Source organism: Phocoena phocoena, chromosome 18 (assembly GCF_963924675.1).
Source record: "Phocoena phocoena chromosome 18, mPhoPho1.1, whole genome shotgun sequence".
Classification (NCBI taxonomy): domain Eukaryota; kingdom Metazoa; phylum Chordata; class Mammalia; order Artiodactyla; family Phocoenidae; genus Phocoena; species Phocoena phocoena.
This window is the reverse complement of record NC_089236.1, coordinates 66,620,392-66,640,254: the sequence shown is the minus strand read 5'-3', so window position 1 is coordinate 66,640,254 and position 19,863 is coordinate 66,620,392. Positions and strand designations below refer to the sequence as shown.

Genomic DNA, 19,863 nt, shown 5'->3' with positions numbered 1-19,863 from the left:
AATTGGTTTTGTGTTCATTGTTAATACAGATGATGAAGTTGATGGAAAAAATGATGCTGGAGTTGCTCTTTGGCGAGCTTTCAACTATATTACAGAAGAGCATGGTGTATCACAAGCATTTATTTCCATAGTCCACGTGAGTTGATGTACTACATAAAATTTCTTCAGGCTGTATAGTGGTTTTTGCATTACTGTAATTATTACTATTTATTATTTTAACATTTCAAAGTTTATAAAAACTATCATGGGGACTAGTACACATGATGACCCAGCTGAAGTACATAATATTGTCCCCATTTTATAAATGAGGCTCTGCCCAAATCTAGGCATTTATTTAGGTTTACCCAACCAATAAAGGAACTTAAATTGTATGTATAAGTTTAGAGGAAGCATGTTAATAGAAAATAATTAGTAAGGGAAGAATTCTTGAGCTGGGTTTGGAATAAAATCATGAATAGAAAAGATTATTTCAAACTTAAATGTTCTAAATGACAAAGTATATAGAGACTTCCTAGAGAATTTCAAAGGAGGAAGAAAACTTCATAACAGCAAATTGGTGTCAAAATGGTAAGATTGATGCTGAGTCTGACAAAGAGACTATAAGAAATGTCAGAAATTGGTAAGAACCTTATTTAGGAAAAAGAAGAGGTAAGAAGATTACTTTATAGTGGAGGGTTTGAAACTCTCTTATGGCTCATAATGGAAATATAAATGTATTAAAGAGCTATACTGTTGTTATCCAGAAAGTCAGGTTATAGCTTTAAACAACTATTCATTTTTATATTTATTATTCTTTGGCTTGTCAACCATTATTGTAACAGGGAATGGTTCTTCTTCAAACTGAAAATGAAATTACCGAAGCTGTGTAAATTTCCTGCCCTGTTTCTGGAGCTCCCACGAAAACCACTACATACTTGACTGAGTCATTGTCCTGAGGTATAGAAGTTACCTACACTTCAGTGACTTGGGGATACACTGTATTCTGTAAAATAGTACCATGGAATAAGTGTCAATATTATATCTCAGTCTATTAGTTTTACTGATTGGTGTAAGAGTTTATAAGGGATTCAGTCAAATTGACTTAAATCTTTTATTAAAGTCCACCTACCTCACTGTGAAAGGATCAGTATGATATTCAACACTAAGAAACGTCAAGACCTTCCAAAATTACCTTTACCTTAATTATTTATAATTGAGACCTAAATTACCTTAATTATCTCTGTTTAATCTCTCTTCTTTGAGCGTTTTGTGTTAGACTTTAATTTGCACATGAAGGCATATTTGTCAGTACCTTGCCTTTTGAATTATCTACTGTGATGTTCAGCACAGTACTGTAATCTCTTGGAAAACTGAATTGCACTCGAAACCATATGATTCAGTACAAAGCAGCATGAAAGTAAGTATTGAATATGTGCAATAGCCTATAAGTTGTGCTACACAAAGGAAGAAGAAGAAGGAAAAATCAGTGAGGAAGAGATATTTAGAGAAAGCAGTTAGAATCCTCTGGGGTCTGAAGGGTCAGATTGTTCATAGTTTTTCAAACTGTATATGCTGTGACCACCAAATTTTTATATCCCATAGAAAGGTAAAACGTTGTTGAGTTAACATTCTGTTGGGAGAGTGTTATGTCCATTAGATCACTTAGCTTCAGTAATTCAGAATAATTTGAGCAAAATCTTGTCTTTTAGTAAAATACGTGAATTATAAATTCTCTTTAATACTGTTTCATTACTTTCAATGAGCTAATTATTATATTTAAATTAATTTGAAAATACAGTATCAGGAGAGAGGAAGAATATAACAGAAGGCCAAAGTCATAAAAACAGTGTATGAAAGTTATTGAAATATATTGGAGAATTATGGTAGAGTAAGTACATTATTTGTAGTAAAATGATCTTACTTTGTATCTCAGCTCTACTGCACAGTGACTGTACAGACATACAAGTAGTTTAATTTTCTCTCCCTACCTTACAACATTCAGATTCAAAAGTCTATGTTACATACTTAATGAATATTTGATGAATTCAGTTAGAGAATGTAAAAGCACTTTAAGACTTCAACTTTTGGCCACAATGGAGTAACAAACAATAGATTAGCCATCCTACAGTAAGCACTTATAAAACTGAACAAAATACATGATATAAGTCTGTTTTCAGATGTTCAACAAGAAGCAACAGGGACTATGATCCTTGGAAAAAGGTAAAATAATGATATTCACAGAAAAAGAATTTCTGGCCACCTAAAAAGAAACACTAAAAGGAAATGACACCAGATGGTAACTCACATCTACAGGAAGAAATGAAATGGTAACTGTAAATAAAATGTAAATATGTAGATAAATACAGAAGGCTGTATGAATATATTTTTCTCTTTAAATTATACAAGATTTAATGAAACATAAATTCTAACTTACTTAGAGGTAATACATGTGACAATAATTGTACAAAGTAGAATGAAATGGATCTATTTTAAGTTCTATATTTTGTAATTAGGATTAATAGGAAGTAGATTGTGGTAAGTTCCAATGTATATTGTAATTACTGGAGTAACCACAAAGAAAATAAATTTTAAAATCGTTTAAAAATCAAAAGAAGAATCGAAATGGCACTCTAAGAATTACCTCTTAAGCACAAAAGAAGACAGTAAAGGAAGAATCAATAAACAAAAGACACATATATAGAAAACAAATAGCAAAATGGCACAAGTTAATCCACCCATACCAAAAATTATGTTAAGTGTGAGTAAATTAAACGTAAGCATACTAGAAGAATGGATAAAGAAAGGTGGGAAATTATTCACAAGCCAAGTATTCAACAATCAAAAAGAAATGGATAAATTGCTAGAAATATACAACCTACCAAGACTGAATCAGAAGGAAATAGAAAATCTGAACAGACCAATTCCTAGTAAGGAGATTGAATCAGGGATCAAAAACCTCCCAACAAAGAAAACCCAGGACCAGATGGCTTCAAAACATTTAAAGACAGGTTGATACCAATCCTTATCAAACTTTTCCAAAAAATAGAAGAGGAGGGAATACTTCCAAACTCATTTTACAATCCCAGCATTATCTTGATACCAAGGCCAGTTAAGGACACTACAAGAAAAGAAAATTACAGACCAGTATCCCTAATGAACATAGATGCAGAAATCCTCAGCAAAGTATTAAAGAAGTGAATTCAACAGTACCTTAAAAGGATCATATACCACAAGCAAGTGGGATTTATTTCTGGGATGCAAGGATGATTCAACATACACAAATCAATCAGTGTGATACACCATATTAACAAAAGGAAGGATAAAACTCATATGATCATCTCAATAGATGCAGAAGAAGCATTTGACAAAATTCACAGCCTTTTATGATTAAAAAAAAAAACTCTCAACAAATTAGGTATAGAAGGAATGTACCTCAACATATAATGAAAGCTATATGTGACAAGCCCACAGCTAACATCATCCTCAACAGTGAAAAGATGAACGCTTTTTCTCTAAGATCAGGAACAAGGTGAGGTGTCCACTCTCACCACTCTTAATCAGCATAGTATTTGAAATCCTAGCCAGAGAATTAGGCAAAAACAATAAATAAAAGGCATCCAAATTAGAAAGAAGCAAAATTATCTGTTTGCACATGACATGATCTTGTATGTAGAAAACGCTTAAAGACCCCACCAAAAATCTGTTAGAACTAATAAACAAATTCAATAAAGTTGCAACAGAAAAAATCAGTTACATTTCTATACACTAACAAAGAACTCTTGGAAAGAGAAACTAAGTAAACAGTCCCATCTACCATAGCATCAAAAAAAGTAAAATGCTTAGGAACAAATTTAACCAAGGAGGTGAAAGATCTTTACGCTGAAAATTATAAAACATGGATGAAAGAAATTGAAGAGGACATAGATAAATGGAAAGATATTCCATGTTCATGGATTAGAGAATTAATACCATTAAATATTCTGTACTACCCAAAGCAATCTACAGATTTAGCACATTTAAAATTCCAGTAGCATTTTTCACAGAAATAGAAAAAAAATCATAAAATTCATATGGAACCATGAAAGACCCCTAATAGGCAAAGCAGTCTTGAGAAAGAATAAAGTCAGAGGCATCACACTTACTGATTTCAAATATATTACAAAATTATAATAATCAAAACAGTATTATACTGGTATAAAAAGAGATAAATAGGGCTTCCCTGGTGGTGCAGTGGTTGAGAGTCCGCCTGCCGATGCAGGGGACATGGGTTTGTGCCCCGGTCTGGGAAGATCCCTCATGCCACGGAGCGGCTAGACCCGTAAGCCACGGCTGCTGAGCCTACGTGTCCGGAGCCTGTGCTCCGCGACGGGAGAGGCCACAACAGTGAGAAGCCCGCGTACCGCAAAAAAACAAAACAAAACAAAAAAACAGGTAAATAGAATTGAGAACCGAGAAATAAACCCATTGATACGTGATCAATTAATTTGCAACAAAGGAACCAAGAATGTACAATGGGAAAAAGATAGTTTCTTCAATAAATGGTATTGGGACAGCTGGATATCCACATGCAGAATGGTGAAACTGGACCCCTATCTTATTCCATACCCCAAAATCAAGTCATAAGGGATTAAAGAGTTGAACATAAGCTCTGATGCTGTAAAAGAAAAAAAAAGAAACATTTCATAGAAGAAAACATAGGAGTTAAGCTCCTTGACATTTATCTTGGCAATAATTTTTTGGATTTGACAAAATCAAAGGCAAAAAAAACCAGAATAAACTGGGAGTCTGTATCAAACTAAAATGCTTCTGCACAGCAAAGGAAACCATCAACAAAAGCAAATGGCAGCCTATAGAATAGGAGAAAGTATTTACAAACCGCGTATCTGATAAGGGGTTAATACCGAAATATGTAAGAAATTCGGGGGCAGGGATCAAGATGGTGGAATAGAAGGACGTGGAGCTCACCTCCTCCCTCAAATACATTAAATACATCTATTTGTGGAACAATTCTCACAGAAAACCTACTGAACTCTGGAAGAAGACCTCATACAATCAAAACTGCAAGAAAGATCACCATGTAACCGGTAGGATGAAGAAAAAAAAAAAAAAAAAGAATTGGGATGGGACCTGCAACCCTGGGAGGGAGCTATGAAAGAGGAAATGTTCCCTTACCCTGGGAACCCTCTTCAGTGGCTGGGGGATCAGCCAGCTTCAGAGGGTCAGAGGAGAGTACAGAAGCTAGACTGCAACAGGAGAAACAGAGGAGACCACCACAGATGGTTCTTGCCACCTCGCTGCATTGCCCAACGTGAGACTTCTGTCTGCTGATGCATGCGGGGGTGGGGTGCTGAAACTCAGGCTTCAGCAGACAGACCGGAGAGAGGACTGGGGTTGGCTGTGTGGAGACAGCCTGAAGGGGGGAGAATGCAGTACAGACCAAAACTGGGAGTGTGTTTAAGGAGCCCAGGTCCACCATAAAAAGCCCCATTCATTGTTAATGTGCAAAGGGAGGGTGGGACCTCACCATAGCAGCAGCTTTTTTACCGTGAACAGAGCTGGCTCAGCTCTGCCTCAAGAGCTCTGGGAGCCTGCAAGTGCAGGGGGTTGCCCCCAAGTGGAGGTGGGCTTGAAATCTGAGCTGATCCTCAGGGGCCATGTGACTTTGGAAGGGGGTGGCTGAAATCTGAGCCCTGTCCTGGGCGGCTTTAGTGGATTTATGCCACAGGACCTTTGTAAGCTCAGAGCCTACAGGACATGTGAGCAGCTCCCTGCAGGAGCTGGGGTCTGGGCTGACTCCCTAGCTCCCACAGTGGGTCCTGGTTCCTGACTTCAGTGGAACTACACTGATGGCTCTGTGAGCACAGTTACCTGAGAGACATCCAGGCTGATTGCCTGCATTCCCATGACTGAGGCAGGGTCAAGCGCAGCGCCAGCAACAGTTTACTTTGTGAGCCCGCACAACAGGTGACAGACGTCACCACAGATTGCACTTCCCGGTGGACAGCTCCTGCAGAGGCATACTCAACGTCTCCTCTACCAGTTGGAGCACTCCAGTCCTGCATACCTCACACCACAGCTTAGAAACGCATCTGGGGGCTTCTATTCCAACAACTATGGAGCAGACCCAGCCCCCAACAGGGCTGTGACAGCCACAGAGCAAAGAGGAGGCCCCACTCAACATCCAGTGCAGGCTCTGGTCACCACAACACCGGTCACACCCTCTATTAAGGAGATAACAGCCAGCACACATGGAGGAAAGACGTGGCAGACATCCATACTAAAAACAGCCCTCACGCCAAAGATATTAGACTCATGCAGGATACACAGGGATGCTCCCGCATAAAAACAGCCCTTGGAGACCACAGTAGATACTTGTTACTCCCAAATTCATAGAGTCAGAGAAATAAAAGTAAAGTGAAGAAGCAGAGGAACCACTCTCAACCAAAAGAACAAGAAAAATCCTCTGAAAGAACAATGAAACAGATCTTTCCAATCTGCCAGGTCCGGAGTTCATAAAGGGGGTAATAAAAATACTGAAGGAATTAAGAAAGACTATCGATAGAAGTGCAGATCACTGTAACAAGGAACTAGAAACTATAAAGAGGAGCCAATTAAAATTAGAAAACTCAGTTGCTGAGATGAAATCTCAGCTAAAGGCAATAAATAGCAAACTAAATAATGCAGAAGAATGAATAAGTGATCTGGAAGATAAAATAATGGAATCACCCAATAAGAACCAGCAGACAGAAGGACAAATGAAAATAAAAGCAATATAAGAGACCTATGGAATAATATAAAGCATGCCAATCTATGCATAATAGGGATCCCAGAAGGAGAAGAAGAAAAATGGGATTGAAAATGTATTTGAAGAAACTATTGCCGGAAACTTCCCAAACCTAAAGAAGGAAACAGATAAACAGGTAGAGGAAGCACAGAGGGTCCCAAACAAGAAAAACCAAATAAACCTACACCAAGACATGCTATAATTAAAATGTCAAAAGTTAAAGAGAGGATTGTAAAGGTAGCAAGAGAAAAAGAGTTAGCCTATGGGCATTCCTTTGTAACTATCAGCTGATTTCTCTACAGAAGTGTTGGAGGCCAGAAGGGAGTGGCAAGATATATTCAAAGTCCTAAAAAGGAAAATCCTGCAACCTAGGATACCCTCTACCCAGCAAGATTATTATTTAGAATGGAAGGTGAGATAAAGAATGTCTCAGACAAGCAAAAACTAAAAGAATACAGCAATGCTAAACCTATCCTAAAAGAAATATTGAAAGGTCTTCTCTAAATAGAAAAGAAGGAAGAACCTATAGAAAAGAGAAGATCACAATTGGAAATGCGATGATGACTACAATGAACAGCAAAAGAATAAACATGAAGATGTAAAAGAGGACCTCAAAATCATAAAATGTGGGGGAAGGGAATAAGAAAATTTAGATTTTCTTTTTTTTTAGAATTTAAATTTTTTTTAGAATTTAAACCTGTATGACTACCAGTCTAAATCAAGTAGATATAGTAATGGGATAACATAATTGAAAAACAGAGAAACCACAAATCAAACACATAAAATAGATTCACAGAAACAAAAAAGAGGAGAACTTAAGCATAGCACAAAAGAAAATCATCAAACTGCAAAAGGGAAAATAAAAAGAAAGGAACAAAGGGGAAATACAAAAGCAAGGTTTAAAATCGCAATAAATACATATCTATCAATAATTACCTTAAATGGAAATATTTAAGGGAAACAAGATTTAAAATGGCAATAAATACATGTCTATCAATAATTACCTTAGAGCTTCCCTGGTGGCGCAGTGGTTGAGAGTCCACCTGTTGATGCAGGGGACACGGGTTCGTGCCCCGGTCCGGGAAGATCCCTCATGCCGTGGAGCGGCTGGGCCTGTGAGCCATGGCCACTGAGCCTGCGCGTCCGGAGCCTGTGCTCCGCAACGGGAGAGGCCACAACAGTGAGAGGCCTGCGTACTGCAAAAAAGAAAAAAAAATAATAATTACCTTAAATGTCAATGGACTAAATGCTTCACTCAAAGGACATAGAGTGGCAGATTGGATAATAAAACAAGAGCCTACAATATGCTGCCTATAAGAGACACACTTTAGGGCAAAAGACACACATAGATTGAAAGTGAGGGTATGGAAAAAGATATTTCATGGAAATGGAAATGACAAGAAATCAGGGATAGCAATACTCATATTAGATGAAATAGACTTTAAAACAAAGACCATAAAGGATAAAAAAAGAACACTGCCTAATGATAAGAGGATTAATATAAGAAGAGGATATTACATTTGTTAACATATATGCACCCAATAAAGGAGCACCTAAATACATAAAAGAAATACTAACAGACATAAAGGGGGGAATTGACAGGCACACGATAATAGTAGAAGACTATAACACCCCATTGATCAGTGGACAGATATTCCAGACAGAAAATCAGTAAGGCAACAGAGATCCTAAATGACACAATAGAGCAGTTAGATTTAATTGATATTTTCTGTACATTACACCCAAAAAAACTAGAATATACATTCTTTTCAAGTGCACATGGAACATTCTCTAGGATAGAGCACACACTAGGACACAAAACAGGTCTCAAAAAATTTTAAGAGGATAGAAATTATTTCAAAGATCTTTTCTGACCACAACAGCATGAAACTAGAAATCACAGAAAGAGAAATGAGAAGAAAAGCTTGCATGGCAACTAAACAACATGCTACTAAAAAATCCAATGGGCTGAGTTGTCTCTGAGGGGCGGCAAGGAAAAAGGATTAGCCATGTCGTCTTTGATCAGAAAGGTGATCACCGCGAAAGCCCCAGCGGCCATTGGTCCCTACAGTCAGGCTGTGTTAGTCGACAGGACCATTTACATTTCAGGACAGCTAGGCATGGATCCTGCAAGTGGACAGCTTGTGCCAGGAGGGGTGGCAGAAGAGGCTAAACAAGCTCTTACAAACATGGGTGAAATCCTGAAAGCAGCAGGCTGTGACTTCACGAACGTGGTAAGAACAGCTGTTTTGCTGGCTGACATAAACGACTTCTATACTGTCAATGACATCTACAAACAATATTTCCAGAGTAGTTTTCCTGCAAGAGCTGCTTACCAGGTTGCTGCTTTGCCCAAAGGAGGCCGTGTTGAGATTGAAGCAGTAGCTGTCCAAGGACCTCTCGTGACGGCATCGCTCTAAGTGGGCCCAGTGTTATTTAGTCTGGAATTTTAATAATGTTTTTAAATTAACATCTTAATTTTTACAGTATTTGTTTGAAAGTGTAAGGTTGACTGAAATATCTGAAGTTATTATGGAAATACCATATAATAAGGGGATTGAACATGAGTTGAAGATTAATGATGAATCTAGTTACTGATGTTATAAATTACACTTCTATAACACTCATTACTGGATGTGGGAAAAGAGACACACATTACATAGTTACCCAGAAAAATAAAAGTAAAGGGAAATAGCATGTAGGAAAGATGAGTTACTATTCCTGAGAAATAATAAAGAGCACACCTAATTCAATTAAACTCTGTTAATTTAATGGTATGAACTATTTAGTTCTCATGTCAGATACATGATTCTGCTTTTACTTGAGTGAAATTAAAGCATTTAAGTTTGAATGGTAGAGGTAAAGGAGAAGAAACTGGATCAAATTTTATATAGATAATATTTTTCTAATGGAAATAAAATAGCATGCAGGTTTTCAAAAAAAAATAAAGTTAACCATTATTTTATTAAGAATCATAGCATCTGGTTTGATCAAAATAGAATATACAAATATGATATGGTATTTTGAAAGCCAAAGAATATTCACAAAACCATTTTTACTATAGGATAATAGATTGTATTCTTAAAATGGTTTATTTGTGTATGTGTGGGGATCATGTGTGTATATATATGTATGTATATAGTATGCTTAGAACTTACAAAATATAAAATATGTTCTTTATTTTATAAATATGCATGCTAAGGGAAAGAAATAAAACTAATTAAGGTGAAAATTAATTATAATATCTTTATTTTCACAGATGTACCAAAAAGTAGAGAATCACAGTATACTCACTGTGGACAATGTGAAGGGTGTTCTCCAAAATGAATTTCCTCATGCTAATATTTGGGATATTTTGGGAATTTATTCTAAATATGATGGTGAAAGAAAGGTAAGCTGGAATGCAAATTTTTAAAAATGTGATCAAGAAACTTTTATTATAATCTCATGAATAAATGATCTCAGTATAATTAACTCATGATTTAGATTTTAGACCCTCAGAAAAAAGGGAAATTTATACCTTTGAATGACACAAGTTGTATACAGTATTTAAGTTGCCACTATTGGCTTTTTTAAAAGTACCAAAACAGATACTTCTCAGAATTTACAGTGCAGAAAATTACAAAAACAACCTTAAAACAATTAAAAAGTGGCAATAAGTACCTACCTATCGATAATTAAATGTAAATGGACTAAGTGCTCCAATCAAAAGAGTGGCTGAATGGCTCTACAAACAAGACTCTAACTTTTATGTGGAAATAAATGAATTCATTTATTCATATGTATTCTAGGTAAAGGCAACAGCAACATATGATGTGATACAAATGAATTTTTAAGTTGAGATAATTTTATGTAGCCAAAACATACTATTTATATCAGTTGCCATGGAAATATCTAACACCATGTTATCCTCAGATATTGGTGTTCACAACCCAATATTACTGTTTCCTATTAACTACCTTTTTATACATAATATATACCTTTTTATACATAATATATTTGGATGTAAATTTCATTTCCAACTGTATTATAAGTACTTTAAGGAAAGGAATCTTGTCTTCTTATTCTTTTGTATTCCTCAAGTTTGCACGTCTTAATTTTTAGATATTATTTGTTGAGTCTTACAGTAATTGAAGGTTGAGCTCTCTTCCACCTCCTGACCTTCCCTTGGTCTCCTCCAGTCCCAGTGGTAGTACTTAAAATATTTTAAACCTGTTGTGGCTTCAAGAGCAAACAATCAAAGCACATCCTCGAACTGGAATGGAGTCTTCGAAGCCTTCATTCTGAGGCTGATACTGACTTGCTTATAGCTGAATCATGTTGACATGGATGGTCTGGGAAAGCGGTCAAGGTAGTTCTCATGTGGGGAATCACCATCCCAAGACAGCAGTTACTTACCAACTGGTGCAAAAGTATTTCAGTACAATAAGAATTGGAAAGTCCTGTGCAGTTGCAAACCAGCTGATTATCAGATCTGTTTTTAACACATTTTGGTTAAATGAATATTTAGTGTGAGTGTGACTTTTTAAGTGTTCCTTGTTAGTAAGTCAGGTACTGTGGTTGTTTTTTAACACCTTTTTTTTTTGTAGCTTTAAGGGTTACTCCATTTTTACTCATTCACGTAGTTTTCTACCTATTGCAAATATATCGAGATAGTCAAGAGATTGGTCAGATAACCTATCTAGAATTTTCCTTACACAAACAAAGCCATTAACAAGCCAGCACTTTGCCCCCCACACACCAGCCCCAAGAATGCCCTTCGGCAGCCACTCTGCATTTTGTCTAAACTGAACTGTTGTCCTCTGTACCTGAAGCACAGCTGTCGTTTCTGGATCTGCCTCTGCTGCTTTCCTTCATTGGATCTCTGCTTTTTCTCCGGCTTCATGAACACTGTGCGTTTCCTCTTTTTGATTTATTTTGCTTTTACTTCTTTCTCAAGCAAGTATGCATGAAAAAAATTCTTTGATCTCTTTTATATAAAAGTTTTTTATTTTATATTTGCATTTTATTGATTGTCGGACTGGGTAATCATTTTCTGTGTGGATTTTTGAAGGCTTTCTTTTACTCTCTCCTAGCTCCTAATAAGCTACTGAAATGAATGATACCAATCTAATTTTGACTCCTTTGTCTTTCTTTGATCTATTTATTTATATTTCCTGTTTAAAGGTTTTTAGGATCTTTTTATCCCTGTTGCTTGGAAATTTCGTGATATGTCTTTGTCTTCATCCTGTTTCATTTACACATTGGGTGTTTGGTGGGTCCCTTCTAATGGAGATACGTGTCCATCAATTCTGGGAATTTCTTTGTGTTGTTTTTCAGTGCTTCCCTTTCCTGTATTTTCTCTGTTCTTTCTGAATCTTCTGGATTGAGCAATTATTTACTTTTTCTTCTTTTATTCCTTTTTGTAATGTCCAGTTTTTCTTTCATGAGCAGTTTTTTAATCTAAGAATGTTAGCTTTTTGATGTGTTGTTCTCTGCCCTGCGCTATCTCTGCCTTCTATAGCTTCCCTTTTTCATCCAGTTTGATTTCCTTTTTTGTGTTGGAAGCATTTGTCAAATGTATTATGATGTCTGGTTGTCTTTGACATGTAAGTATGAAACCGTAAAAAGCTGCTTACAAATAAACGGGTCTTTTCGGTTGGTGGGCCTCACTTGGGGAGTGAGTCAGTTTTTTCAGTTAGATGACCAACAAATAAATGTCTTTTCGAATGCTGGCATTCTGTTGCAGCGTTTGATTTCTTCAAATGAGGATTCTTTATTTTCCTATTAGAAGGAGTATATGTGGCAAATGAAAGGGTGCAGATGTGGGAAACGAGGCGATAGGATATGTCCAGAAATAGGATGTGGTAATAGGCTGGGTTGAAAGAATGTGAACTTTCCTTCAATCTTCTGTCTTGTTTCCATCCCCTTTCTCAGTCTTCCACTATACCTGGAATCCCCAAATCTAGAGCCTCTGTGATTCAATTTCAACAGAGAGTAAAGGGAAGCAGTATAGTTTAGCCTTTCAGGATTGAGAGAGGGGCCTTGGTATACAACTTCTCTGCATACAGACTCACAACAAGTTTCCACATTTCGTGCTCTGCTCCTTATCTTCTCCTTCTAAGATAGCCTAGGTATTTAGCCCTCAGGGGCTCCGAAAATGTTGACGTTCCTTTCTGTCTGCAGGGGAGTGACTTCCCTTTCTATTTTGGTCATCTACTCTTTATCTTTTCTCCCGTTTTTCTTTGTGGGCTCATATCTTGTTATTGTTGTTACCATCATCGTTGTCATCGTGATTTTTATTATTATACTCTCATTTTAGTTGCTGACTTAAAAAAACGCACATGAGAGTCACGAGTTAAGTTTTATTGGGGGCAAAATGAGGACTATAGCCCGGGAGACGGTATTTCAGACAGCTCTGAGAAACTGCTCCGAAGAGGTAGGGGGGAAGGTCAGTATACATGTGATTTTGGTGACAGGGGAGTACATGCAATTAAGCACATTTTCTTTGCAGAAGGTTTCTGCTAGTCTCGTGAAGGTTACTGCTAGTCACGAGGAGCAGACGTCACCATGAAGGATTTTAGTGCTTTTCTAGATACGAGGAGAAATAAGAATTGGGCTCATAAAATTGGCTCCTGAAAATATCTATCTGAAGACCTGTTCTGCCAGTTTTTCTCAGAGCACGGAGTGCCTCATTCCTGATCTCCACCTGAACTCCTTTCAGGAGGTGTTGAAGGTCAGCGGCTGCAGCAGCTCATGATTTAATCCTTGTAGAGGTGGGTGGCAAGTGCCAATCTGTAGTTGGCGTAGTGAAACTTGCAGAATCGAGATGAGCACGTGTGATAAATCTACCATATTTATCAGAAATCCACTTTTACTCTTTATCAAGTTAAGCTGCAAAATGAGTATTTTTATGGTGTTGCCAATTTTAAGATACCTGTAGTCATATTCTCCTGAAATTATGAAACACACTGAGGATTTTTGTGAAGATTACGGATTCAGTACACTCCTCAGAAACATTGAATCCCATCTTTTGTGTGTGAGTTCAGTTTTCTGTTTTCTCCTTTTTTATTCCTCTCTCCCTGTAAGACTGTCTTGTAATGACGATATCTTCATTTCTTAATTTCGGCATTTTTCTCAAGTCGACTTAATCTCCAGTTTAAATTGGACTCTGTGTTACTTACAGTCCTTTAGTTGTGCCTGGTTTTATTCCTTACCTATTCCTCCCAAGAGTTATTCTAAACATTCATCAGTCCTATAGGCCCTTTTCACCTTTCTCTTCATGCCTCAGAAATCATTCTGATTACTATGTCACAAAGAAAATAAATGTTTTAGGCCTTTATTCCCTAAACTCATGTTCCTGTAGTTTTCTGTCTGTATCCAAACTTTATTTTTTCTTTCAACAAACATTTATTGAGTACTTACAATATTCTGTCCACAAGAGGTAAAAGAATAGAGTACAAGGAAGATCTTTTGAAAATTAAAAATAAAACCAAAATTTACTAGGACAGAGACAAAAAAAGACACATGAAATGTAAGAAGGTAAACAGTCGTCAATTCACAAGATTCAGAAAGAACAGAGAAAACAAAGGAAAGCATTAGAGAAATACCACAAAGAAATTCCCCAAATTGATGGACATGAGTCTTTATTAGAAGGGGCCCACCCAATACGCAATACGTAGACATTAAAGTGACATTAAATCCGCGTCCAGAAGTAGGAGGACAGTTGGACAAAAGAAGACAAAGAAGTGGTAGGTGGTCAGCATTCCAGAGAAAAATGTTAGGATGTCCTGAATGTGAAGGAACGAAGAGGGTTGGTGTTACTACTGAGTAGATGTAGCAAGTATGTGTTTGTGTTGTAGAGGGAAGTCCCTAAGATGAGGCTGGAGGTGTAATCGAGGGGCCTGATTACACAGAGTGTGGTGAGCCGTAGTTAATTAACAAGCTTGTGAACTCAAAACAGTAGAATACCTTTGCAACAGTGAAAAACCTGAGAAGATATTAAGCAAGGGAAGTGACAGTGACATGCATTTTCTCCAAAAAGCATTCTCCGTTGCTGAGAATAGATTGTCAGAGGGTAAAAGTGTACGTAGTAGGACGGATTAGGAAGCATTTAAGTGAGAGATGAGAGATGGGCTAGTAGGTTTTTGGAAGAGTAGAGGCAGAGAAAAATGGACACAATTGAGGTATTTGGGAAATACAATCCAGGACCTGCTGCTGGATTGGAAAGGGGAGAGAGGAGAAGAGAAATTGTCAGGGACGGCTCCCGGGCTTCAACTAACTCACTGGGATGGTGGTAATGCCATTGCCAAGATGGAAAGAGGTGGAAGAGAAACCAAGTGGGGAATAAGAACAGAAGTTCAGTTTTTCACATATTGAATTTGAGGTGCCTGTGAGAATTCCATAGGGGATGTGAAGTGTGATTGGATATTTGTGTCTACAGCTCAGAATTGAGATGTAGGCTAAAAGTACAAAATTCAGTGTTATGGCTTATTTGTGGTAATTAAAGCTTTTGTAATAGACAGGTTGCCTAACTGAAAAATCACAGGGGAAAACAGAAGAAAGCCTGTATTTCTAGCAGCAATATCCTTCTTAAGGTCCAAAGCCATGTATTCAGCTGCCTGGGGGATTGCCCATAAGCGTCTTAAATGAATTTAAAACCATGCCCATCGTCTTTCTTGTTACCCCAAACCTTTTTCTCTTTTTTTGTGCCTTATCCTAGAGGGTAGCGCCATCATTCTCCCAGGGCACTCAGGCTACTAGAAGCCTGATAGTTGTCCAACTTCTTTTCCCTCACACCCTCCCGAACAGTAGATCATCAAGTCCTGACAGTTTTGTCAACTAAATATTTCAGAAACTGCCTCATTCTCTCCTTGCTTCTCACCACTGATTTTTGTCTGGCTCTTGCTTTTTCTTTCCTGTATTTTTGCAGTAGCCCCTGACCCACCGCCCCCAGTGCATGCTCTCCCACCCTCTTCCTTCTCTTTGTCGCCACTATATTCTTTTTTTTAAAGAGCAAATCTGATCGTATTTCTTGTCATGAGCCCTCTTCCTAGGTAGAATTGACCATGCCCTCCCTAGTACCCCTGGATATCTATTCACACTTATTTTTAATGTATCCATCTCTCCCCCTGTTAAACTATGTCTTCTTAGGGCAGTTTGCATATCATTCTTATGCACTCATTGCTTAATACACAGTAAATGTCCAATAAATGCAGAGATAATATAGTTCAGTGGTTAAGAGTTCAGACTCTTGGTCAAACAGATGTAAGTACAAAGTCTGTTTCCAAAGTGTAGTCATTATGTGGCATTGGGAGTGACTCTGTTTTATCATCTGTAAAGTGGATGTAATAGTAGTCCTTAGCTTCATAGGGTAATTGTGAATATGTTGGCTATAATGACAGTTTTAATGATTTGTAGCGTTGAGTAGCGAGTGAATGAATTGTTTAGTGATGCTTTATCACTCACAAGATAAAATCCAGATATCGAGGACCTTCATGATCTGTCCTCTCTCCCCATCCCCTCTGACTCCACATCTTCTCCCTATGTAACTCCTCCCACTGTAAACACAGAAGAGTACTTGCCATTACCTAAATATACCACATCTCTCTTCCCTTCTATTCCTTGCAGTGCTGTCTCTTTTCACTGGGAATGTCCTTCTCCACTTTATCTCCCTAGCATATTTTTGCTCATCCTTTAAGACTTTTAGTGTCACTCCCTAACAGAGGCCTCTGTGATCCCTCCCCTCCACGCTCAAGCTTCGTCATTCCTTTTCTGGGCTCCCATACAATCTGGTATATGCCTCAATTTTGCTTGTATATATGTGAGCCCCTTGAAGGCAGATTTTTTCAGCTGTGTATTCACAAAGTCTAGCCAAATGCTTGAATTCAATAAATGTTAACTAAACAAATGAGTATAGCGAGAAATGAATCTCTTATGCAGGTAAATGCATTTTTTAAAGTAATGTCATACTCTATCAGGGGTCAGCAAACTACAGTCCATGAGCTAAATCCAGCCTTTCTACCATGTGTTTTTATAAATACAGGTTTTTGGAGACACAGCCACGTTCACTCATTCATGTGTTGTGTGCCACTGCTTTTGCACTATAACATCACGATTGAGTGGTTGTGTCAGAGACCAGACGGCTCACAAAGCCTAAAATATGTATCTGGCCCTTGTACAGAAAAAGTTTTCTGACTTGTTCTATGTAGGTAAATTACTTTCCTTTAAATAATGTTTGGAAAGGACAGATAAAATTAGCAAAATTAACATTTTTTCTATGACATACAAAATGCGGCCCTGTCCCTTTCTTTCTTTATGTGTTTCTTTTTCAGACAAACATATTCTGTTTAACTCTCTGGTATTTTTTAATTGCATAGGCAGGAGCAAGCTATTACAGGATGACTGGCCTGGGTCCTTTGCCTCAAGCTCTTTATAATGGTGAATCCTTTCACAATGAAGAGCTGAGTATTAGGGAACTAGAAACGGCTGTTCTTCACAGAATGATGGATGAAACTGCATATTTACAAAAGGAAGTTTTTATGGTAGGTAAGCATGTATGAGAAAATATCTGATGAATGATATTTATAGATGATTTTTATATTAAAATATCTTTTAATAGCAAAAGTTAATTGTGTGAAAGTTTCCATTCTGATCGTTTAGTAATGATTTTTAAAGTAGTAATTAAATTTATCTGTGCATAATTGCATCTAAAAAATTGCTTAATTGGAAAGAAACTTCACAGTTTTATAGGAAAATTTATTATAAGAATCCGAAATTGCATATTACTTATTGACTTATTTTAGATTCAGTAGTCTTTAAATGTGTTCTCTGCATAATTTTAAAACATCTGCATATAAATCACATATGTTACCTAAATAATATTTTATTATTTTAGGGTACATTAAATGATCGAACAAATGCAATTGACTTCCTTATGGATAGAAATAATGTTGTGCCCCGTATAAATCCTTTGATTTTGTACAATAAAGGGCAGTACCTTAATTTAATATCTACATCAGGTAATACAGTCCTTCCATATACTTTCCTATAAATGTTTATTGAGTTGTGAATGTTTTATTCATTATTTAACATTTAATATTAAAATTTTTAGTAACTGCTGATGTTGAAGATTTCTCTACTTTCTTCTTCTTGGATTCACAAGATAAGAGTGCTGTAATTGCAGAGAACATGTATTATGTAACCCAGGAAGGTAATAAGCATATTTTAGTTTCCTGAATTTATTCCTAAATAGCAAAAACTTGTAATTTTATTAAGTGCTTGCATAATACGTTTCTAGATGTTGATATTTGACTGGAGACCTGGCTTTCAATTTGAGGATTTGAAAATTATTAGGATGTAAAGACTATGATGAGAAAATGTGATGCCTCCTATCTTAGTTAATTGTATATGCAGAGGGGTTAATCTTGAGGGGTTTTTGCCTTTTTTTAAAAAAAAGCAAGCTATTCCATTTTTCTCCTTTTTAGGAAGGTAGTAAAAACCCTTTCAAGATTAAATAAACTGATAATCTTATCAGGCATGAATAAAAGTGTAATCCCCAGATGAGAGGAGAATAGTTCTGTATCCTGATTAAACAACGTCTAAATGTTTTGCTTAAGTTAAGGGTCATAACCAAAGGAGAGGGAGCCAAGACAGGAACATCTTTGGAAATAAGGACTTAGCCTGGATAGGAAAGTCTTCAGTGTGACCACAGTTCTGTTAGAGACCATGAACTATTCAGATAGATGAAGATAATTGGAGTTTGGTTGGTTTTGGTTTCACTTTGTTTTGTTTGACCTGCTTTGCTCTAGAGAGAACAAAAAGAGCCAATGCATGAAACATAAAAGAAAGCTGATTGTTATTTCAGCATATAAAGCAGTAACTTTCTAACAATGAGTGATCTCACGATGGAATTACTATGTAATAAGGGGTAAATTCTTATATATGAGAGATTTAAGCAGACAGCTAGTTTTTGAGAATGCTGTGGAGTGAATCCAAATTAGGACCATATGGCCCTTGAATTACTTTGGAACAGATCTATGATTTTATGTTCATAAAGTGGTCTGTCTACAAGAGAACCAACAAATAATAAAATATAATTCAGTTCCATATTATGGCAGGCTAAGGTCCTGAATGTGTCAAGTGAAGGGAGAAGGAGGCAGAGAAACAGGGAATAAAAAATAGGGGAAACATATTTATCGGGTTCTGGGTTATATCTCAAAAATTGCTTCTGGGCATCAGAATAAGTTAGGCCATAATTAATGCCCTTTGGTTAAATCTCTTGCAATCTAAAAGAAGACTTTATTAACCGAGAAACACCTGATTTCTTTATTTGCATTTATGTAAATATGTAAAGAAATAAAAGAGTTGGGAGAAATTTACTTAGCACTGTTTACTAGAACAGAACTGTTCTAGTAATGTAATGGTAAAAGTGTAATGGTAAAAGTGATGACATTAAGAAGGCACAAGAATCCTTTACCTTTCTTTGAAAAGAATGTGCCACTGCCTTATTCTCAAATTGCTTCTGAAGGATTGCAAGTAGAATCGATGTTATCCTTCGTTTTGTTATATTTTTTTCATTAACCAAAGCCAGTTTTTGCATAGTTATATATTACTGGGTATGGTAATAACTGTAGCTTCACATCTATTCAGGTGTCGGTTTTTGGTGTAGCACACATTTTACAGTTGTTTTAAGTGGGTCATAAGATCTAAGGGACTGATTTTTCTATAGGTTTTAATGATGGCCAGACAAGTATTATTTCAGGTGTTATATGCTGAGGCTGGATGAAATTAAACCCATTTAACTGTGACTGCAGAATTAAAAATTATTTCTTCTTGTGGCTTCCAAATTTTCAGATGTTTCTGAAACAAGAATTGCATTGATGTTGGCATAAGATGATGTGAATTAGGCCAAGTTAATAATAGCCAGAATTTTTGAAATACATGAATCATAAGCTAATAAATATTGCTGTTTTCAATATCTGCTAATAATTTATTGTATCCAGTTTTACATATATGTGAGGTACAAATAGCATTATTTTTTACAAGTGTAGCTGGAAGGCACTTTTGCTTGGCAACAGTAGAACTTTGATAAGCATGATACAGTTTTCCCTACTGGCAAA

At 36.7% G+C, this 19,863-nt stretch overlaps 1 protein-coding gene and 1 pseudogene across 2 annotated transcripts in view; both read left to right on the top strand.

Moving 5' to 3' along the window:
• UGGT2 (UDP-glucose glycoprotein glucosyltransferase 2) overlaps window positions 1-19,863 on the top strand; it is a 163,637-nt gene that overhangs the window by 71,043 nt on the left and 72,731 nt on the right. The window contains exons 15-19 of the mRNA XM_065895938.1: window positions 1-136; window positions 10,023-10,154; window positions 17,122-17,286; window positions 17,640-17,763; window positions 17,856-17,954. Of these exons, the coding sequence (XP_065752010.1) occupies window positions 1-136; window positions 10,023-10,154; window positions 17,122-17,286; window positions 17,640-17,763; window positions 17,856-17,954 (656 nt within the window). The remainder of the gene's footprint in view (window positions 137-10,022; window positions 10,155-17,121; window positions 17,287-17,639; window positions 17,764-17,855; window positions 17,955-19,863) is intronic.
• On the top strand, window positions 8,743-9,691 carry LOC136137882 (2-iminobutanoate/2-iminopropanoate deaminase pseudogene; annotated as a pseudogene). Its single transcript, XR_010656747.1, has one exon. The product of XR_010656747.1 is annotated as a 2-iminobutanoate/2-iminopropanoate deaminase pseudogene (transcript).